The sequence below is a fragment of the Salvelinus fontinalis genome, chromosome 9, assembly GCF_029448725.1.
Source record: "Salvelinus fontinalis isolate EN_2023a chromosome 9, ASM2944872v1, whole genome shotgun sequence".
NCBI lineage: Eukaryota > Metazoa > Chordata > Actinopteri > Salmoniformes > Salmonidae > Salvelinus > Salvelinus fontinalis.
This window is the reverse complement of record NC_074673.1, coordinates 8,596,031-8,619,965: the sequence shown is the minus strand read 5'-3', so window position 1 is coordinate 8,619,965 and position 23,935 is coordinate 8,596,031. Positions and strand designations below refer to the sequence as shown.

Genomic DNA, 23,935 nt, shown 5'->3' with positions numbered 1-23,935 from the left:
CGATGGGTTTGTCGGTGGAAACAAGATGGCGGTTCTGACAAGACCGCCAACATATTTACTCGAATAGATGTCAAAATTAAACCTCATCGAGCGTTTTGTTCGTGACCCGCATGTATTTCATGCATCATGAAGACCAGGAAGATGTTCTATAGTAGGGATTGACGAAGCCACGACCGTTACTAAAGTCAGCGTGATGTGCGAGAGCTATGCCCGCTCGCTGCTGCGTGTGTCGGTGGCGCAGATCTGCCAAGCGTTGGGCTGGGATGCGGTGCAGCTCACCGCCTGCGACCTGCTTTCCGATGTTATGCACAGATATATCCAGCAGTTGGCCAGGGGTTGTCATCGATATTCGGAGCTCTGTAAGTACTGTATTTATGAAATGTCTACTTGAAGTGAAAGTGATCTGGCTAGGTATTGAGTCACGTTGTTTATTCCCGGCTCTGTGACTAAGCGCTCCCTCCAACCGAGGCCTAACGTTAGTGCTAATAATATACCTTTTCAGTAAAGATAACCAAGCTGCTAACCAACTATGTTATTTAGCCACATTATGTAATCAATGACCAGACTTAGTTATGTTTGCGAGTATACATTTTCTAAGTATTGCATGAATGTAGCTGTTTAGTTAGCTTAATTGTGTATGTTTTGGCCATATGTATTTGTTTCTCTAAAACCGGTCATGCTGTGTCCGACATGGTTAGGGCAGATGTCAACACAGGGGAGTGTTCAACATCGCAGAGAAGGAAAACAGTGTGGTATCTCATTTAGAATGGCTTTTAAGAAAATACTGTCCAATAAATGTAGTAGGTTTGTCAATAATTGCACAGGATGAAATTACAGAAAAGCAACTATTTGCTGAAGACCTAACAGCAAATGGTTTAGGATATCTTCATTTTTGCTCAATCAAACCATGATTTTAAGAAAGAGGATGATCTGTATGACAAAGGAAATACTGTATGCAGACAAGTCCTGGCATGATATGATCCTTGTTGTCCATTCAGTCTCACCCCTTGGGTTTGACCCTTAGGAAGATGCATGTAAAAGAAGACATTTCGGTGTGATGTCTCATGCATTCTCTTGTCTGTTCCTAGATGGGAGAACAGACCCAGTGCTGGATGACGTAGGCCAGGCATTTAGGCTGCTGGGGGTGAGTCTGTCTGAGCTGGAGGACTATGTCCACAACCTGGAGCCCGTAGGGTTCGCCCAGCAGACGCCCCTCTTCCCCCTCAGCAAGAACAACATGCTGCAGTTCCCTCAGCCTGGAGTGGGGGTCCGGGGGGACGCAGAGGAGAGGAAGGACTACATTCCAGATTATATGCCACCTTTGGTCTCACTACAGGAAGGTAAGGCTGTAGCATTGTGTATGTGTTACACAACCTACCTGTATGGAGAACAGCTGTGCATGGAGAATGTTGTGAGATAGGGAGTGATGGGGAGAGTATGCTTCTGTATTTGTGTGTTTATGAGGTTTTGTCAAACAGATCATGTTTTTATCTTTGGCATTGAATTAAAGGTCAATCAGACCCTGGAAGATTGAGTGATTTGATTTAACTCAGTATTATCTCTCTCTCAACTGCAGAAGAGGAGGAAGCCCTGGCTGACATGGGCACCTCTGCTGAGGCCATGCAGGTCCCGCTGGACGATACCGACGAGGATATGGATGATGACGAGGCGGTGAACGATGAGAACCACCCTGTGAAGAGACACCTGGACAGCCCCGACGCCGCCATGGGTATGATGCCCACCTCCAAGAGGCCTCGCATGCACCCTGGCTTCAGCCCTGACTGGAGCATGGAGCCCAGGGAGCCCCTCACCTCCCTCAACCCCCAGCGTGTTCCTCCAGGCATGATGGCCTCCCACTCTCACGACAGCCTGGGTTCAATGTCTCTGTCCCCTGAGACACCTGGGCCTCCAACGTCGTTCAGACCCCAGCCGGTGACCCCCGGGAGACACTCGGATCATAAGTCACATGGCAGTCAAGGCCGCAAAGGGCCCAAAGGTTCATCCCCCGGCAGGCCACGGACTAAGTCCCCCAAGGGGGTCAACGCTGGTGGGGCTATGTCAGGCAGCCCCATCCGCTCGCCCAAATCTACCAAGGAAAGGAAAAAGTCCCCTTGTCGTAACAAGAGCCCTAAAAGTCCCAAGAGCCCCAAGATAGGCTCTGGAGCCAAGTCTGGGTCTCACCCCCAGGGCAAGTCGGAGGCTCAGGCCCTTGGCCTACAAAGGCTGCCCCTGTCAGCCCTCAGTGAGAGGATGGGGAAGGAGAATATCCACGTGCAGAGCCTGGAGGACCACGAGCTTGCAGGTTTCGTCTCTAGTAAACTCGTCGAACCTGGCACAGACAACGCCGATATCGACGACTCCATCGACACTGTGATCGCCAGGGCATGCGCAGAGCGGGAGCCCGACCCCTTCGCCTTCTCGTCGGGCTGCGAGTCGGAGAACGATGGCTTCTCCTCTCCCCGGAGGCTCACTATCATGGAGCCAGGAGGAATGCCTAAGCTCTCACTGGGAGCCAACAGCATGGCTAAAGACCTGTCCACGCCACTACACCTCAACGCAGGTAGCGGCCCCGGGAACTGGACCATGGACGACTCCATCAATGAGGTCATACGCAAGGTAAACCAGGGCGATCCCTCAGCAGGACAACCCCAGGATGAATCGTACCTCTCCTCAGCGTCCGCCTCACCCCCGACGCCGGAGCCCCTCCTCAAGATGTACCAGGAGAAGAACAAACTCATCTGCTCGGCTGACATCAAGAAGAAACTGAAGAAGGAGCTGAAGACAAAGATGAAGAAGAAGGAGAAAGGAGAGAAACCGAAAGATAAAGAGAGGGATAAGGACAGGGGGAAGATGAAAGAGAAGAACAAGGATAAGAACAGGGACAAGAGCAAAGATTCTTTCTCCAAAGAGGCCAAGATGCCATGGAAGGACCTTGGAAACAAGGACGAACTCAGGGAACACTTCCAGGGTCAGATGATAGGGTTTGGCAGTCCGGAGGGCTCCATGATCAAGATCAAGTCCCGCGCTGGAGGGGATGGCAGCGGCAAGAAGGAGAAGGACAAACACAAAGACAAGAAGAAAGACAAGGAGAAGAGCAAGAAGGACAAAGACAAGCGGGAGAAGGGCAAGGACAGGCAGAAGATATCCTCCCTCACCCCGTTCCGTTTGGGTGACATGCCTGTCCTGTTCAGCCCGTCGACGTGTCTCCGCATCCCCTCGATGTTGCCCCCTCTTCCCCCCATTCTCCAGGACAAGGATGTGAAGAGCAAGGAGAAGGACAAGAAGAAAGACAAGAAGGAGAAGAAGAAGAAGAAAGATAAAGACAAGGAGAAGGAAAAGGAGAGGGAGAAAGAGAGAGAGAAAGAGGAGAAGAAGAAAGAGAAGGAGAAGCGAGAGAAGGAAAAAGAGAAGATCAGACTAGAAAAGGTAACTTAACTTTTCCCACTATTTGTTTGTAGTGTAGCGTTTTATAAAACATTAGTAAAGCATCTTACGCACACACACACAATAACACTCCTTCTTTTTCCCACTGTTCCAGGTGAGGGTGGAGACTCCAGTGACTGTCCCGTCTCCTGTCATCCCCAGGCTGACCCTGAGGGTGGGGGCTGGACAGGACAAAATGTAAGTTTCTCAATTCAAATCAATACATCTTTAAGTTGATTTACAGTTCATTCAGAAAGTATTAACTTTTTCACATTTTGTTACGTTACAGCCTTATTCTAAAATGTATTGAATAAAAATATATCCTCATCAGTCTACATACAATACCCCATAGTGACAAAGCGAAAACAGGTTTTTAATATATATTTTTTTAAACAGCAATCAATTCAAATTTATTGGTCATACACGTGTTTAGCAGATGTTATTGCGTGTGTAGCGAAATGCTTGTGCTTCCAGCTCCGACAGTGCAGTAATATCAACAAGTAATATCTAACAGTTTCATAACATATACTCCAAAATACACCTAAATATAAGTAATGAATGGATTAAGAATATATATACATATATGTCAGAGCAACATTGGACAGTACCAGTCAAAAGTTTGGACACACCTAGCCATTCAAGGGTTTTTCTTTATTTTTACTGTTTTCTACATTTGTAGAATAATAGTGAAGACATCAAAACTATGAAATAACACAAATGGAATCATGTAGTAACCAAAAATGTGTTAAACAAATCAAAATATTTTTTTGATTCTTCAAAGTAGCCACCCTTTGCGTTGATGACAGCTTTGCACATTCTTGGCATTCTCTCAACCAGCTTCACCTGGAATGCTTTTCCAACAGTCTTGAAGGAGTTCCCACATATGCTGAGCACTACAAAGGGAAACCCAGCCGTGAACTGCCCAGTGACGCGAGCCTACCGGATGAGCTAAATGCCTTTTATGCTCGCTTCGAGACAAGCAACACTGAAGTATGGATGAGGGCACGAGCAGTTCAGGACGACTATGTGATCACTCTCTCCGTAGCCAATGTGAGTGAGACCTTTAAACAGGTCAACATTCACAAAACCGTGGGGCCAGACGGATTACCAGGACGGACACTACTCAAAGCATGTGCGGACAAACTGGCAAGTGTCTACACTGACATTTTCAACCTGTCCCTGACCGAGTCTGTAATACCTGCATGTTTCAAACAGACCACCGTAGTCCCTATGCCCAAGAAGGCAAAGGTAACCTGCTTAAATGATTACTGCCCCATAGCAGAGTCTTTTCGTAGCAGACTCTTTTTGACTACTGCCCCATAGCATTTTTCTATTTTACCTTCATTTAACTAGGCACGTCAGTTAAGAACAAATTCTTATTTTCAATAACGGCCTAGGAACAGTGGGTTAACTGCCTTGTTCAGGGGCAGAACAACAGATTTGTTTTACCTTGTCAGCTCGGGGATTCGATCTTGCAACCTTTCGATTACTAGTCCATCGCTCTAACCACTAGGCTACCTGCCGCCCCATTTACGTAGGTAGCCATGAAGTGCTTTGAAAGGCTGGTCATGGCTCACATCAACACCATAATGCCAGAAACCCTAGACCCACTCCAATTCACATACCGCCCCAACTAATCCTCAGATGATGCAATCTCTATTGCACTCCACACTGCCCTTTCCAACCTGGACAAAAGGAACACATGTGAGAATTCTGTTCATTGACTACAGATCAGCGTTCAACACCATAGTGCCCACAAAGCTCATCACTAAGCTAAGGACCCTAGCTGGTAATGGCAGGCAACTACACATCTGTCGCGCTGATCCTCAACACTGGGGCCCCTCGGGGGTGCATGCTTAGTCCCCTCCTGTACTCCCTTTTCACCCACGACTATGTGGCCAAGCACGACTCCAACACCATTAAGTTTGCTGACGACACAACAGTTGTAGGCCTGATCACCGACAACGATGAGACAGCCTATAGGGAGGTGGTTCCGAGACCTGGCAGTGTGGTGCCAGGACAACAACCTCTCCCTCAACGTGAGCGAGACAAAGGAGCTGATCGTGGAATACAGCAAAAGGAGGGCTGAACACGCCCCCATTCACATCAACGGGGCTGTAGTGGAGCGGGTCAAGAGTTTCAAGTTCCTTGGTATCCACATCACCAACAAACTATCATGGTCCAAACACACCAAGACAGTTGTGAAGAGGGCACGACAACACCTTTTCCCCCTCAGGAGACTGAAAAGATTTGGCATGAGTCCCCAGATTCTCAAAAGCTTCTACAGCTGCACCATCGAGAGCATCCTGACCGGTTGCATCAACGCCTGGTATGGCAACTGCTCAGGGGTAGTGCGTATGGCCCAGTACATCACTGGGGCCAAGCTTCCTGACATCCAGGACCTATATAATAGGTGGCGTCAGAGGAAGGCCCAAAAAATAGTCAAAGACTCCAAGTCATAGACTGTTCTCTTTGCTACCGCACGGTAAGCGGTACCGGATCGCCAAGTCTAGGAACCAAAAGGCTCCTTAACAGCTTCTACACCCAAGCCATAAGACTGCTGAACAATTAATTAAATGGCCATCTGGACTATTTACATTGTTATCAATGTAAATAGTTTCTCTTTTTCTCCCCTTTGTTTTTACACTGCTGCTACTCGCTGTTTATTATCTATGCATAGTCACTTTAGAAATTACCTCGACTAACCGGTAAACCCGCACATTGACTCAGTACCGGTAGCCTCATTATTATGTTATTTTCTTGTTACTTTTTTACTTTACAAAAATACTTTTAGTTAATTTAGTAAATATTTTCTTAGCTCTGTTTCTTGAACTGCGTTGTTGGTTAAGGGCTTGTAAGTATGTATTTCATGGTCTCTACCTGTTGTATTCGGCGCATGGACTTGTTGGCTGCTTTTCCTTCACTCTGCGGTCCAACTCATCCTAACCATCTCAATTGGGTTGAAGTCAGGTGATTGTGGAGGCCAGGTCATCGCTGCAGAATGCTGTGGTAGCCATGCTTGTTAAGTGTGCCTTGAATTCTAAATAAATCACAGACAGTGTCACCAGCAAAGCAACATCACACCTCCTCCATGCTTCACGGTGGCAACCACAAATGCGGAGATCATGCGTTCACCTACTCTGCGTCTCACAAAAACACAGCGGTTGGAACCAAAAATCTCAAATTGGACTATTCAGACCAAAGGACAGATATCCACATGTCTAATGTCCATTGCTCGTGTTTCTTGGCCCAAGCAAGTCTCCTCTTCTTATTGGTGTCCTTTAGTAGTGGTTTCTTTGCAGCAATTTGACCATGAAGGCCATATTCACGCGGTCTCCTCTGAACAGTTGATGTTGAGATATGTCTGTTACTTGAACTCTGTGAAGCATTTATTTGGGGTGAAATCTGAGGCTGGTAACTCTAATGAGCGTATCCTCTGCAGCAGAGGTAATTATGGGTCTTCCATTCCTGTGGTGGTCCTCATGAGGGCCAGTTCAATCATAGCTCTTGATGGTTTTTGCGACTGCACTTGAAGAAACTTTCAAAGTTCTTGACATTTTCCGTATTGACTGACCTTCATGTCTTAAAGTAATAATGGACTGTTGTTTCTCTTTGCTTATTTGAGCTGTTATTGCCATAATATGGACTTGGTCTTTTACCAGATAGGGCTATCTTCTGTATTACACTGCTACCTTATCACAACACAACTGATTGGCTCAAACGCATTAAGAAGGAAAGACATTCCACAAATGAACTTTTAAGAAGGCACACGTGTTAATTGAAATGTATTCCAGGTGACTACCTCATAAAGCTGTTTGAGAGAATGCCACGTGTGTGCAAAGCTGTCATCAAGGCAAAGGGTGAAAACTTTGATGAATCTCAAATAAAAAAATATATTTTGATTTGTTTAACACTTCTGTTTATTATGTGATTCCATATGTGTTATTTCATAGTTTTGATGTCTTCACTATTATTCTACAATGTAAAGATAAACCCTGGAATGAGTAGGTGTGTCCAAACTATTGACTGGTGTATGTAGGTAAATCTGTTTTATGTGGCACAATTTCTATGCTGCACGTTCTTAAGTTACGTTTTTGTGTCTTTTACTTTTGATTTTGTACACCAGCTTCAAACTTTTGAAAATACAATATTTTTGGTGATTGAAAATAGATTTCACAGCGGTTTAGATGGTACAATGATTATCTACACTATACATTGCTTGTTTTGTCACAAATTGAAATTAAGCGAACTATTAGAATTTTAGTAACCAGGAAATGCTGAGCAATTTCTACATATTGTACCTTTAAACTTAATTTGGCTGTGGCATTCAGCTGCATCAAACATGTATAGCACACACTGACACAGGAATAATTATACATAGATGTACAAAACAAGTGCTGTGGCTGGTCCTATGTGGTTCAGGGACTCTTATTTTGACCTGCATGAAGTCATTTCTCATTGGCTCTGTTCTGATGTCTCTCTCTCTCTCTCTCTCTCTCTCTCTCTCTCTCTCTCGCCTTCCCTCTTTTTCTCTCTTTCTGACTATCTCCAGAGTTATCAGCAAGGTGGTCGTGAATTCCGAGCCGCTGCCACCGCCTAAGATGCCAGCTCCCAAGACCCCCGTCACCAAATCTGGACCCGGCAATCGCCTTCAGCTGCCGCCGCCACCTCCAATCCTCCCTCCAATACCCTCGTTGGCACCTCCTGCATCATCCCATCTTCCCCCTGACAGCCCTCCCCCTGCCATGCTCTCCCCCGCATCCTCCGGCAAAACATGTGTACGCAGCGTGGTCACTGAAACTGTCAAGACATATGTGGTGAGTGCCACCGCACTTTATTACTCATGTATCTCTCCTGACTATTCCCTCTTCCTGAGGGACCCCCTTAATCACTCATATACATCTCATTTTTAACATTTTTATTTCACCTTTATTTAACCAGGTAGGCCAGTTGAGAACAAGTTCTCATTTACAACTGCGACCTGGCCCAAGATAAAGCAAAGCAGTGCGACACAAACAACAATACAGAGTTACACATGTGATAAACAAACGTACAGTCAATAACACAATAGACAAATATACATACAGAGTGTGCAAGTGTAGTAAGATTAGGGAGGTAAGGCAATAAATTTAGCAATTAAAACACTGGAGTGATAGATGTGTAGAAGATGAATGTGCAAGTAGAGATACCAGGGTGAAAAGGAGCAATATATGTATGTATATATTAGGATGAAGTATTTTAGTGGGCTATTTACAGATGGGTTGTGTACAGGTGCAATGATCGGTAAGCTTCTCTGACAGCTGATGCTTAAAGTCAGTGAGGGAGATGTACGTTTCCATGTCTTTCTACTCCTATGTGTTTTGAAATATGTTTTTATTGAAGAACCACAACTGCAGCATGCATAGTCTTGAGCATGTTCTCCATTGCTCCGGATAGTAACAGGTAATGGATATACACTGTGTATACCAAACATTAGGAACACCTCATTTAATATCGAGTTGAACCCCTTTAGCCCTCAGATCAGCCTCACTTCATCGGGGCTCTACAAGGTGTCAAGCATTCCACGTCAATGCTGGATCAAGTTGACTCCAGTGCTTCCCACAGCTGTGTCAAGTTGGCTGGATGTCCTTTGGGTGATGGACCATTCTTGATACACACTGGAAACTGTTGAGCAGCGTTGCAGTTCATGACACAAATTGCCATGGCACTTACTACCACACCCCGTTCAAAGGCACTTAAATCGGTTGTCTTGCCCATTCACCCTCTGAATGGCACACACTAGACAATCCATGTCTCAATTGTCTCAAGGCTTAAAAATCATTCTTAACCCGTCTCCTCCCCTTCATCTACACGAATTGAACTGGATTTAAGAAGTGACATCAAGAAGGGATCATAACATTCGCCTGAATTCACCTGAATTCACCTGGGGAAGAGCAGATGTTCCTAATGTTTTGTCCACTCGGTGTACATTGGCATACATAATAAACACCTGAATTCACTTAGGGAAGAGCAGATGTTCCTAATGTTTTGTACACTCGGTGTACATTGGCATACATAATAAACACCTGAATTCACTTAGGGAAGAGCAGATGTTCCTAATGTTTTGTCCACTCGGTGTACATTGGCATACATAATAAACACCTGAATTCACTTAGGGAAGAGCAGATGTTCCTAATGTTTTGTACACTCGGTGTACATTGGCATACATAATAAACACCTGAATTCACCTGGGAAAGAGCAGATGTTCCTAATGTTTTGTACACTCGGTGTACATTGGCATACATAATAAACACCTGAATTCACCTGGGGAAGAGCAGATGTTCCTAATGTTTTGTACACTCGGTGTACATTGGCCCTACATAATAAACACCTGAATTCACCTGGGAAAGAGCAGATGTTCCTAATGTTTTGTACACTCGGTGTACATTGGCATACATAATAAACACGTTTATTTTATGTGATGCATATTCTTATTGTACTCCTGATTGTCTTGTTGCTAATGTTTCCCCTGTAGGTCCGTGATGAGTGGGGAAACAAGGTCTGGATCTGTCCTGGCTGTAACAAGCCTGACGACGGTAGTCCCATGATTGGCTGTGATGACTGTGATGACTGGTACCACTGGTAAGAGAGAGGTTTGGATTCATTAATCCAGCCATTAATTCATTTATTTATTCATTTGTTAATTTGTTTGTTCATCCATCGATTAATTCATATATTTGTTTATTCATTCATTCATTTACTGTAAAACCATAGTGAGGAACATTGACTAGTTATTGCTGTAAAACATAGTGAGGAACATTGACTAGTTATTACTGTAGAACCATAGTGAGGAACATTGACTAGTTATTACTGTAGAACCATAGTGAGGAACATTGACAAGTTGGAACATTGACTTGTTGTAACCTAAAGAATAAAACTTATGCTACACTGTGGAAAGCTGATCTACTTTTACTATGAATCTCTATTTGATCATTCCATCTTCCCTCCTTTTTATCACTCACTGATTCTGTCTTTCTCCCCCCAGGCCTTGTGTCGGGATGGTCTCGGCCCCTCCCGAGGACCAGCAGTGGTTCTGTGTGAAGTGTGCCGGCAAGAAAAAGGACAAAAAACACAAGAAGAGGAAACACAAAGTGCATTGAGAGAGACTATGCAAAACAAAGCTCACTTTAGACTTAGGACTGTTCATTTGCTGGACTGATTGCTTCTTCAAGCCATCCTCTTGGGACACTCCTGGCACTGCTGTAAACAAAGAAAGAAAGAAAAGTGGAAAAACATGACAGATAAGACATTCACACCTCCTGATGACTTTAGTGAATGACATGATGAGCCAATGATATGATAGCGCCCGTGTATGACTGTAGGAAACAAAGAAATACAGACTCTTTAACCAGCACATGTCCAACCGCCATTCTGTGGGTTCCATGGTTACTAAGCTTCCTTCCCCTCCCTTCTGTAAAGTGTTTTGGGGGGGGGGGGGTGCTTTTAAGGCTGCGTCCCGGTTTTCTACCCTTCTGTCAGTGTGCACTAGCACTCCACATCACAGTCCCTTTCATGGATTGAACAATCTCTTGGAGTGTGCACTTGCAAGTGCACACTTGGGTAGATAATCGGGATGCAGCCTCTGTTGATGTGAGAGCCCAGCGTTCAGGAAGGAATGTTCAGGTGCTCTGATGTTGTCACGGAGATTATGCTTTTCAATCATCATGGCTTCAAACAGATAATTGTTGAGTTCAATGTTGTCAAAGAGAACAGGGTATAGAGAGAAGTCTACATTCATCCATCCTCATATTATTATTGTTGTTTACCTTAGTATTGTCATAGCCTGGTCCCAGATCTGTGTGTGCTCTTGCCAATTCCGATGACTATTGTCTTGAGTTGGAGACAGCAAGACAACACATCTGGGAACCAGGCTAGTATTGTCACATAAAATAAGGTCAATAATATCAAACTGAATGACAGATTCAGATTCTGCCTGTTTAAAATTCCCCCTCTCGGTTTTCTGCTGCAGTATCCTTAAATGTGTAATGTATACTCCCCTACGTATTTATTGAGAAAGTAAAGCTTAAACTTTTAGTGTGGCTCTATGCTCCAGCATTTTGGATTTGAGATCAAATATTTTATATGCGGTGACTACACAATGTCCTATTTTATTTGAGGGTATTTTCATACATATCTGTTATACCGTTTAGAAATTAATGCACTTTATGTATCTAGTCCGCCCATTTGAATTTCGACAAATTCACTTATAGTGTATTACATTGACTACATAAAGCTTGTGACTCTACAAGCGAGTTGGATGCATTTGCAGTTTGTTTTGGCTGATTCTGATCATGTTGTGTCCAATAGAAAGCTATGGTAAATAATGTATTGTGTCAATTTGGAGTCACTTTTATTGTAAATAAGAATAGAATATTTTTGATTAATGTGGATGTTACCATGATTACGGATAATCATGACTTGAGTCGTGAATAATGAGTGAGAAAGTTAAATTCACAAAGATCATGCCCCTAAAACATGCTAACCTCTAACCATTAACAAAAACAGGTTAGCATTTTTATAAGGTGTTATGATATTTATGCCTCTAACTTTCTCACTCATCATTATTCACGATTCATTCAGAACTATCTATAATCATGGTAGCATCCACATTCATGTAGTTCAGAAAACATTCTATTCTTATTTACAATAAGAGACATCAAAATTACACAATGTTGTTTACCATTCATTTAATTTCTATTGGGCACAACATAATCTGAAACACAAACTAAACAAACTGCAAATGCATCCAACAGGTTTGTAGAGTCTCAAACTTGATGTAGTCATTGTGTGCTAGGAATATGGGACTAAATACTAAACTTTTGACTAAATGTAACACACTGTAAGTTAATTTGTCCAAATACCGTACTTGTAATGACAACTTCAAATGGGGGGACTAAATGCATAAAGTGCATTAATTTCTAAACGGTATAACAGATATGTATGAAAATACCCTCAAATAAAATAGGACCTTCTGTAGTCACCGCATATAAAATATTTGATCTCAAATCCAAAATGCTGGAGTAAAGAGCCAAATTGAAAAGTTTTAGCTTCCCCGTCCAAATAAATACGTAGGGGATTGTATATAAAGGTGACTGCCTTTGTGTGTAAATACCAACTTCCAACCAAGCCACATGCATTTTGTTCTTTGGAGTTTTATTCTAATTTGTTAAATCCATTTCCAGATTATTGGTTTTTAACTTAAATGATTTTCTGTAATTTATGGTTATATTTTCAAATAAGTTTTTGTATTTTTATTTTTCATATAGATTGTCTTCCAATCAGTTAAACAGTAGCTGTGCTCATTGTAAAGGTATCTAATTTTGCTGATATTTCATATATTAAAGCCTAACAGTCTGTTAACTACACAAATGTCATTACTCTTTCCATTTTTTAGGATGGCAGTTGGTCATCTTCATCTGTACCCAAGTTCTCTGTACGTATCTGTCCTTGTTTCCATGATTCAGGTTCATATCCCACTTCTATCTTCCATTGTGCATATTTTTTTTTATATTGATTGTTCTGTGTGCAATTCTCACCCTTTTACCCTAAGATACTTGTGTCTTAGTTTATTTTGTTTTGATGCATTTAATTCATGAAAATAGTGGAAATATTTTAACAAAACTGAAGTTGAATTTGTTAAATGAATCTGAAATGTTTGGATAAAGAAGCAGTGTGTCATTTTTAATTTTTTTTGCTGTCATTTTGGATTTGAATTGTCTGAGGAGTATGGAGTCATACAGCCCAAAATAAGTAGTTTCCTCTCCCTTGTCCACAGTCCCCTACCATAAGGAGTTGGCAAGAGATTTAACAGACTGGCACCCAGAAGTCTAGTGGATAATATTCAAGAAACACCTCATGTAGAATGCTCAAATGGAGCCTACTAGAATGTTCAAGAATCCAGCGCAGAGCGTTTACTTAGTCTAAAGCCTAGTGTAAACGTTCCAGTAACACTTTATTTAAAGCTGACAGGTAAAATGCTTTATTATTTGCTGAAGACATGTATGATCCTTCATAATGTCTTTATAAGACTTAAAAATCAGCAGCATACCACCCTGCATACCACTGCTGGCTTTCTTCAGAAGCTAAGCAGGGTTGGTCCTGGTCAGTTCCTGGACGGGAGACCGGATGCTGCTGGAAGTGGTGTTGGAGGGCCAGTAGGAGGCACTCTTTCCTCTGGTCTAAAAAAAAAATATCCCAATTCCCCAGGGCAGTGATTGCCCTGTGTAGGGTGCCGTCTTTCGGATGGGACGTTAAACGGGTGTCCTGACTCTCTGAGGTCATTAAAGATCCCATGGCACTTATTGTAAGAGTAGGGGTGTTAACCCTGGTGTCCTGGCTAAATTCCCAATCTGGCCCTCAAACCATCACGGTCACCTAATAAACCCCAGTTTACAATTGGCTCATTCATCCCCCTCCTCTCCCCTGTAACTATTCCCCAGGTTGTTGCTGTAAATGAGAATGTGTTCTTAGTCAACTTACCTGGTAAAATAAAGGATAAATAAAAAATATAAAAAAATCAAAGGGTAGGTAGAATGTTTAAAAAGTAATGTCTTCCTGGTGTTGTAATACACAGTATTTAGTCAATTTAAAGGTCTGTCAGGCACTATGCAGCACAGTTATGTTCCATTACACAGCAATTCTTCACATTTTGCATTTCTCCGTATGGCCACATGGTGTCATTCTTAATGCAGGTACTGGCAGGCTTCTTCACATGCCATGACATTTAGTGTGGCGCTCTTATCCAATGTTGGATTATGGGGCGTGAAGAAGTGGAATTCATTTTGTGCACAGAATGCTGTAGAAACCATGTGGAATGTCTCTGAGGAATAGTTTGGCCCCGAGCTGACAAGGTAAAAATCTGTCGTTCTACCCACTGTTCCCCGGGCGCCATGGATGTCGATTTAAGGCAGCCCCCCGCACCTCTCTGATTCAGACGGGTTGGGTTAAATGTGGAAGACACATTTCAGTTGAATACGTTCAGTTGTACAACTGACTAGGTATCCCCCTTTCACTTTCTGCAATTTGAACTGTAATTAAAGTCCAGTAGCTTTTGTAGTGTCTGTCTTCTAGCCCACATGATGCAACAAACCACAGGTGCCATGGGATTACAATAGACGAGTAAATAGATGTTCTGATTGGACCATAATGAGGCCTATATCATGCAGGGAACTATTTTGTTGTTACCCATCTGTCTGTAGGTAAAAATGGCATGTGCTGTTAGCAATGTTTGATTTTGAAAAATGAAAAAAATAATAATAATTGTGCTATCTTGCCAAATCCTATGGTCCTTCACTTCACAGGTCAAATAACTAGACACGGCTAGACACGGAATAGGGACTGGGTTTTTGTTTTGCCGTCGTTAATAGGATACATGTTAATGTTACATTTCGCTCTCCAGATCTCTCCTTTTATTTACAGTATATAACAGTACCTGTGCCGATAATAGGAATAGCAACACCATGCAAGCAGCGAAATCATCACCATAGTAACAGGCAGCATTTTTTATCTCATGTCTCTCCGTGAGTTAGGAGGCAATTGGTTTGTAACTTGCATCGTGATGACATTTAAAACCAGAATCTGTCATCTGTACTCCAATGGGTCTATAAAATATTATTAATTGAAACAACCATTGAATAGCTGTAACCATTGCAGATTGCACCTTTAAGGAGATACCTACACTATTCCTTCTGTCTATCTCCCTATTTGTCTGTCTCTGTCTGTCTTTCTCTCTGCCTGTCTGTCTCTCTGTCAGTCTGTCTCTCTGCCTGTCTGTCGGTCTGTCTGTCTGCTTGGCTGCCTTCCTGTCTCTCTGTCAGTCTGTATGCCTGCCTGTCTGTCACAACCCGGTACATCTCATGCTGGGGGTTTCATTTTGGTCTATTTTAGACTGCTTGAGTCAGATGATGTGGGCTCCAAATCTTGTTGAAATCTTCACAGTAAATTGAAATATTTGGCCAGGCAGAAAGCAGAACTGATGCACTATACTGTCATGCTTGGATTGTGTTGAGTTGTATGGGTGGTGGCTGGGTGGGTGGATAGTGTAGGTGAGTGCTAAAAATGTAATGGCGTATAGAGAATGTTATGAGATAAAGAGTGAAAGTGTGTGTGTGTTTGTGTGTGCCACAGCTGGCCCTTGATGGGAAGGAGACAGTCTTCTGATGTGAAGAAGTCTGAGAGGAAGTGAAACAGGACCTTGGAAAAAGAGAAGTGAAAAGTGTTCTCTTGCAAGATAAGCTCATTTACCAACTGTGCTTTGTACAGATAACTAAAAACGTGTTTTAATGGCGGCTCTCTGCCAACTTCATCAGGTTATACAACACCATCCATTCAATGAACAATACATAGATCATTGAATGTGTAAACATTTCCCTCAAATGCCTTTCTTTATAGAAAGTGTGGTATGCTCAGATGTGCTTATAAAAAGCCAGGAAGCATTATACAGTATGTGCAGGGTTTAAGTCAAGTCACTGTTACAGAAAGTGTAAACAGAGGGAGAGAGAGAGAGAGACCGAGAGAGAGAAAGTGGTGTAAACATTTTGTAAACAAGTTTGGCATTTGAAATTGAACTGGACTTTATACGAGCTCTTCCCTGCTAACGTAAGAATAATATCAATGTCGAGCGTATCCTTTCTTACAAGCAAACCGTTTCCTCTCCTGTGTGACATGTGAGACCTTAGGAGATACATTGGAGATGTGTGAGACCTACAGGAAGATGGCGACGTCAGCAGAAACAAGGTTATAGGAATGGTTGTGACCTCCTCTCGTGAATACCATGACTGTCTAGTCCTGTTGATCATCTTAGCCAAACGCAGCTGATGGTGTTGGGTAGTTAAGATGTCTCTTAATCTCCCCCCCCCCCCCCCCCCTCCACACGCTGTTGGGTGTCAAGTCTCACACATTCGCAGCTTGTTGCCAGGTCTTGTTGCCGGGTCATCTGTTCCATCATAAATTGTTTATCTGAGTGTGTTTAGATGAGCCAATTAAAGCTGGTCATCACAGGGCTTGGACTGGAGGTTCTCATAGACATAGTCACTGGCCAGAAACGACCAATACCCTGAACCAATACTTAGAACCAATACCCTGAACCAATACCTACGGATGGAGCTTTCATTTCTACAAAATAATGGATAACAAGACACAGACTGACAGAAGTTTCAGAATCCGTTTTCACAATCAGACCCATGTGAAAGTGCATCCACTAATAGAAAGGGAAAGTGGTACTAGAACAGGCTGCAGCACCCGGCCTTACCCTACTAGAATCTGAAGTCAAATGTCTACTGTTTGCTGATGTTCTGGTTCTTCTGTCACCAACCAAGGAGGGCCTACAGCAGCACCTAGATATCTGCACAGATTCTGACAGACCTGGGCCCTCACAGTAAATCTCAGTGACACCAAAATAATGGTGTTCCAAAAAAGGTCCAGTCGCCAGGACCACAAATACAAATTCCATCTAGACACCGTTGCCCTAGAGCACACCAAAAACTATACATACCTCGATCTAACATCAGCATCACAGGTAACTTCCACAAAGCTGTGAACGATCTGAGAGACAAGGCAAGAAAGGCCTACGCCATCAAAAGGAATATCAAATTTGACATACCAATTAGGATCTGGCTAAAAATACTTGAATCAGTTATAGAACCCATTGCCCTAAATAGTTGTGAGGTCTGGGGTCCGCTCACCAACCAAGAATTCACAAATTGAGACTCTGCATGCAGAATTCTGCAAAAATATCCTCTGTGTACAACGTAAAACACCAAATAATGCATGCAGAGTAGAGTTAGGCCGATACCCGCTAATTATCAAAATCCATAAAAGAGCTGTTAAATTCTAGAACCATCTAAAAGGAAGCGATTCCCAAACCTTCCATAACAAAGCCATAACCTACAGCGAGATGAACCTGGAGAAGTGTCCTTTAAGCAAGCTGTTCTTGGGGCTCTGTTCACAAACACAAATAGACCCCACAGAGCCCCAGGATAGCAACACAATTAGACCCAACCAAATCATGAGAAAACAAAAAGATGATTACTTGACACATTGGAAAGAATTAACAAAAGAACTGAGCAAACTAGAATGACATTTGGCCCTAAACAGAGATTACCCAGTGTAACTGTAACTGACCCAAAATTAATGAAAGCTTTGACTGTGTACAGACTCAGTGAGCATAGCCTTGCTATTGAGAAAGGCAGACCTGGCTCTCAAGAGAAGACTGGCTATGTGCACACTGCTCACAACACCCACCTGTCAAATGTATGACCAGAATATTTCCCTCAGATTACACAGACCCACAAAGAATTAAAAAATAAATCACATTTTGATAAACTCCCATATCTGTTGGGTGAAATACCACAGTGTGCAAGATTTGTGACCTGTTGCCACAATAAAGGGGTGACCAGTGAAGAACAAACACCATTGTAAATAGAACACATATTTATACTTATTTATTTTCCCTATTTGCACATTATTACAACACTGTATATAGACATAATATGACATTTGAAAAGTCTTTATTCTTTTGGAACTTTTGTGAGTGTAATGTTTAATGTAAATGTTTTATTGCTTATTTCACGTTTGCCAAAGCAAGTGAAATGAAAATAATAAACAATGTCAACATATGTTTCCCATGCCAATGAAGCCCCTTAAATTGAAAATGAAATGAGAGACAGAGAGAAGAGAGAGAGAGGGGAGAGAGAGACTGAAACATGTGTGGTTGACTAACATGATGTGGTTGACTAACATGATGTGGTTGACTAACGGATGTGGTGGTTGACTAACGGATGTGGTGGTTGACTAACGGATGTGGTGGTTGACTAACGGATGTAGTTGACTAATGGATGTGGTTGAATAACGGATGTGTGGTTGAATAACGGATGTGTGGTTGACTAACGGATGTGGTGGTTGACTAACGGATGTGGTGGTTGACTAACGGATGTGGTGGTTGACTAACGGATGTGGTGGTTGACTAACGGATGTGGTGGTTGACTAACGGATGTGGTGGTTGACTAACGGATGTGGTTGACTAACGGATGTGGTTGACTAATGGATGTGGTGGTTGACTAACGGATGTGGTGGTTGACTAACGGATGTGGTGGTTGATTAACGGATGTGGTGGTTGACTAACAGATGTGGTGGTTGACTAACAGATGTGGTGGTTGACTAACAGATGTGGTGGTTGACTAACGGATGTGGTGGTTGACTAACGGATGTGGTGGTTGACTAACGGATGTGGTGTTTGACTAACGGATGGGGTGGTTGACTAACGGATGTTGTTGACTAACGGATGTGGTTGACTAACGGATGTGGTTGTTGAATAACGGATGTGGTGGTTGACTAACGGATGTGGTGGTTGACTAACGGATGTTGTTGACTAACGGATGTGGTGGTTGACTAACGGATGTGGTGGTTGACTAACGGATGTTGTTGACTAACGGATGTGGTTGACTAACGGATGTGGTTGACTAACGGATGTGGTGGTTGACTAACGGATGTGGTGGTTGACTAACGGACGTGGTGGTTGACTAACGGACGTGGTTGACTAACGGATGTGGTGGTTGACTAACGGATGTGGTGGTTGACTAACGGATGTTGTTGACTAACGGATGTGGTGGTTGACTAACGGATGTGGTGGTTGACTAACGGATGTTGTTGACTAACGGATGTGGTTGACTAACGGATGTGGTGGTTGACTAAAGGATGTGGTGGTTGACTAACGGATGTGGTGGTTGACTAACGGACGTGGTGGTTGACTAACGGATGTGGTGGTTGACTAACGGATGTGGTGGTTGACTAACGGATGTTGTTGACTAATGGATGTGGTTGACTAACGGATGTGGTGGTTGACTAACGGACGTGGTTGACTAACGGATGTGGTGGTTGACTAACGGATGTGGTGGTTGACTAACGGATGTGGTGGTTGACTAACGGATGTTGTTGACTAACGGATGTGGTTGACTAACGGATGTGGTGGTTGACTAACGGATGTGGTGGTTGACTAACGGATGTGGTGGTTGACTAACGGATGTGGTGGTTGATTAACGGATGTGGTGGTTGACTAACAGATGTGGTGGTTGACTAACGGACGTGGTTGACTAACGGATGTGGTGGTTGACTAACGGATGTGGTGGTTGACTAACGGATGTGGTGGTTGACTAACGGATGTGGTTGACTAACGGATGTGGTTGACAAACGGATGTGGTGGTTGACTAACGGATGTGGTGGTTGACTAACGGATGTGGTGGTTGACTAACGGATGTGGTGGTTGACTAACGGATGTGGTGGTTGACTAACGGATGTGGTGGTTGACTAACGGATGTGGTTGACTAACGGATGTGGTGGTTGACTAACGGATGTGGTTGACTAATGGATGTGGTGGTTGACTAACGGATGTGGTGGTTGACTAACGGACGTGGTGGTTGACTAATGGACGTGGTTGACTAATGGATGTGGTGGTTGACTAACGGATGTGGTGGTTGACTAATGGACGTGGTGGTTGACTAACGGACATGGTTGACTAACGGATGTGGTGGTTGACTAATGGATGTGGTTGACTAACAGATGTGGTGGTTGACTAACGGATGTGGTTGACTAACGGATGTGGTGGTTGACTAACAGACGTGGTGGTTGACTAACGGATGTGGTGGTTGACTAACGGATGTTGTTGACTAACGGATGTGGTGGTTGACTAACGGATGTGGTGGTTGACTAACGGATGTTGTTTACTAACGGATGTGGTGGTTGACTAACGGATGTGGTGGTTGACTAACGGACGTGGTGGTTGACTAACGGACGTGGTTGACTAATGGATGTGGTGGTTGACTAACGGATATGGTGGTTGACTAACGGATGTGGTGGTTGACTAACGGATGTTGTTGACTAACGGATGTGGTGGTTGAATAACGGATGTGGTGGTTGACTAACGGACGTGGTGGTTGACTAACGGACGTGGTTGACTAACGGATGTGGTGGTTGACTAACGGATGTGGTGGTTGACTAACGGATGTGGTGGTTGACTAACGGATGTTGTTGACTAACGGATGTGGTGGTTGACTAACGGATGTGGTGGTTGACTAACGGATGTGGTGGTTGACTAACGGATGTTGTTGACTAACGGATGTTGTTGACTAACGGATGTGGTGGTTGACTAACGGACGTGGTGGTTGACTAACGGACGTGGTTGACTAACGGATGTGGTGGTTGACTAACGGATGTGGTGGTTGACTAACGGATGTTGTTGACTAACGGATGTGGTGGTTGACTAACGGATGTGGTGGTTGACTAACGGACGTGGTGGTTGACTAACGGACGTGGTTGACTAACGGATGTGGTGGATGACTAACGGATGTGGTGGTTGACTAACGGATGTGGTGGTTGACTAACGGAAGTTGTTGACTAACGGATGTGGTGGTTGACTAACGGATGTGGTGGTTGACTAACGGATGTGGTGGTTGACTAACGGATGTTGTTGACTAACGGATGTGGTTGACTAACGGATGTGGTGGTTGACTAACGGATGTGGTGGTTGACTAACGGACGTGGTGGTTGACTAACGGACGTGGTTGACTAACGGATGTGGTGGTTGACTAACGGATGTGGTGGTTGACTAACAGATGTGGTGGTTGACTAACAGATGTTGTTGACTAACGGATGTGGTGGTTGACTAACGGATGTTGTTGACTAACGGATGTGGTTGACTAACGGATGTGGTTGACTAACGGATGTGGTGGTTGACAAACAGATGTGGTGGTTGACTAACGGATGTGGTGGTTGACTACCGGATGTGGTGGTTGACTAACAGACGTGGTGGTTGACTAACGGATGTGGTGGTTGACAAACAGATGTGGTGGTTGACTAACGGATGTGGTGGTTGACTAACGGATGTGGTGGTTGACTAACGGATGTGGTGGTTGACTAACAGATGTAGTGGTTGACTAACGGATGTGGTGGTTGACTAACGGATGTGGTGGTTGACTAACGGATGTGGTTGACTAACGATGTGGTTGACTAACGGATGTGGTGGTTGACTAACGGATGTGGTGGTTGACTAACAGATGCGGTGGTTGACTAGCGGATGTGGTTGACTAACAGATGTGGTCGTTGACTACCTGATGTGGTGGTTGACTAACAGATGTGGTGGTTGACTAACGGATGTGGTGGTTGACTAACGGATGTGGCGGTTGACTAACGGATGTGGTGGTTGATTAACGGATGTGGTGATTGCCTAACGGATGTGGTGATTGACTAACGGATGTGGTGGTTGACTAACAGATGTGGTAGTTGACTAACGGATGTGGTGGTTGACTAACGGATGTTGTTGACTAACGGATGTGCTTGACTTTCCTTTCAGATTATATTGACCTTCTGAAAAGTGTTATCTTTAAAATTGATGTTATTTCCTGAATGATATAATTTCACTGTTTCTTTAATAGATACGGCTTTACTTTCAAAATCCCTTCCATTAGAATCAAGCCTACTGTTGAACGTGACACTTGGATCAGACTATAGATATTACGGTGTTAGAATGTAACATTTGGATCAGAGGTATTTCAGGAAATACTAATGTAAGTTAACTTAGTGCAGGCCAAGAATCCAGGAACTTTAGCTCTCTGCTTCATACATTTTTTTATTTCATTTTTTATTTCACCTTTATTTAACCAGGTAGTCCAGTTGAGAACAAGTTCTCATTTACAACTGCGACCTGGCCAAGATAAAGCAAAGCAGTTTGACACATACAACAACACAGAGTTACATATGGAATAAACAAACATACAGTCAATAATACAGTAGAAAAAGTCTATATACAGTGTGTGCAAATGAGGTAGGATAACGGAGGTAAGGCAATAAATAGGCCTTGGTGGCGAAGTAATTTCAATATAGCAATTAAACACTGGAATGGTAGATGTGCAGAATATGAATGTGCAATTGCCCCTAGCACAGACAGAGTCAGAGGTAGAGAGACAGGCAGACACACAGGCAGAGACACAGGCACACACACAGGCACACACACAGGCAGACAGACAGCATCAACACATCACAAAGACTTGCTAGTATTTCCACATCAGCGTTAAATGATTTATGTGGAAACTAAGACTGTAAGAGTAGTGCTGAAACAGGAGGGATTTATGCTCAGATCAGAGGAAGAGAGGATCCCCTTCATCATGTCAGTCTTATCCCTATGATACCCGCCCAGCCTGCATGAAGTGCACACACACTGCACGCACACACACATCCACATGCACTGCATTCAAATCCCTTTCCTACTTAATGTTAGAGAGAGAGAGAGAGAGAGACCTATGGGGGTCGGAGGCCTAGATGTATTTTCTCCTGGGCTCTCAGAGTCAGAGAAGGATATCACAGAGAAAATCTCATTCAAAATGTCATCTTAATGTTGTGGTTAGGCGAAAGCACTAGGTTGTTCCATCGTGTCCCTGGAATGAAAGGAGGAGCTAAACGCATCAACAGGAACTAATATGATTGCATGTCATAGTCATATTTTTTTAACAATGTAGTGTGTAGGTGGATGAGCAACGATGAGTTGCTATGCAAACTAAGGAAATAGAGTTGTAATTTGAAACTACATATGGCTATCAGCAGGAAATGATCGAACTTCTTGCCTGCCATACTCTTCACCTTGATAAATATGACGGCGGATGAGATATGAGTAATAAACAAGTCATTTGAAACTAGGGTATGCCTCTTCATGTGTCACTTCCTGTTGTCAGTTGGGTGATGGCCAATGGCTCCAGGGTCTGGGACAACACTATGTAAATATTTTAGTTCTGGAACCTGTTTGGGTAACATATTGTGTGTTTGTGTGCATGCTTATCTCATCTGAAGAAGTTGATGAGAGTGCATTTTGACTGGCCAAGTTGCCAGATCTGAGTGTGCTAATAGCCAACTTCTCTAACTCGCGTTGTCATGCCAACTGAACGATCGTTACAGTAGAAGAGACGTTGTCTGTAGTACAAGCACATCTGATGACCATACAGAGATGGTCAAACAGTTAATATGCTACACTGTCAATGGGATATGATCACGTGTGTGTCCCAAAAGGCACCATATTCCCTTTATAGTGCACTACATTTGGCCGGAGCCCTATGGGATTAGAGTCCATTTAGGATGCACACCATGTCTCAATGGGGATATACAGTATTTAATCTAGCAAAAGTATTGCAGAAATTTCTGTTCAGGTCAGGCTCAACATGCGGCCTGACAGAGATGGCAAACAAAAGACAAGCATAATCCTTCCTTTATTTAAAGGTACTCATGCTCACCACATTGTTGGCTTACTGACTAAACATATACGGTATAGGCAGCACACTATCCTTCCCCCCATCTCTACTCTAGTGTAATAATGACACTGTCTCTCTCTCCCCCATTCTCTCAATGTCTCTATCACACTCTCTGTGTCTCTCCTCTCTCTCTCTGTAACTCTCTCTCTCTCTTCTCCTCCTGTGGCTTATCATCCATCAGTCGA

The 23,935-nt window shown here is 43.4% G+C and overlaps 1 protein-coding gene across 2 annotated transcripts; it reads left to right on the top strand.

Moving 5' to 3' along the window:
- Positions 1 to 3: 3 nt before the first annotated feature.
- LOC129862007 (transcription initiation factor TFIID subunit 3-like) lies at positions 4 to 13,129 on the top strand. Of its 2 annotated transcripts, XM_055933285.1 has the most exons (7): positions 6 to 359; positions 1,089 to 1,340; positions 1,577 to 3,426; positions 3,539 to 3,621; positions 7,976 to 8,240; positions 9,938 to 10,044; positions 10,448 to 13,129. In XM_055933285.1, exons 1-7 carry the CDS (start codon positions 194 to 196, stop codon positions 10,560 to 10,562), a joined length of 2,838 nt encoding a protein of 945 aa, XP_055789260.1. In that variant the 5' UTR covers positions 6 to 193; the 3' UTR covers positions 10,563 to 13,129. The 2 variants fall into 2 exon arrangements, with proteins under 2 accessions (XP_055789261.1, XP_055789260.1); XM_055933286.1 differs by lacking the exons at positions 9,938 to 10,044; positions 10,448 to 13,129 and adding an exon at positions 4,287 to 4,473 and having other exon boundaries at positions 4 to 359; positions 7,976 to 8,119.
- The last annotated feature ends 10,806 nt before the right edge of the window (positions 13,130 to 23,935 follow it).

Coding starts and splice junctions, on each gene's coding strand:
- LOC129862007 (XM_055933285.1), top strand. CDS start 194: ATGTGCGAGAGCTATGCCCGCTCGCTGCTGCGTGTGTCGGTGGCGCAG. Junction 3,622..7,975: donor GGGGCTGGACAGGACAAAAT/GTAAGTTTCTCA, acceptor GACTATCTCCAG/AGTTATCAGCAAGGTGGTCG. Junction 8,241..9,937: donor AAACTGTCAAGACATATGTG/GTGAGTGCCACC, acceptor TTTCCCCTGTAG/GTCCGTGATGAGTGGGGAAA.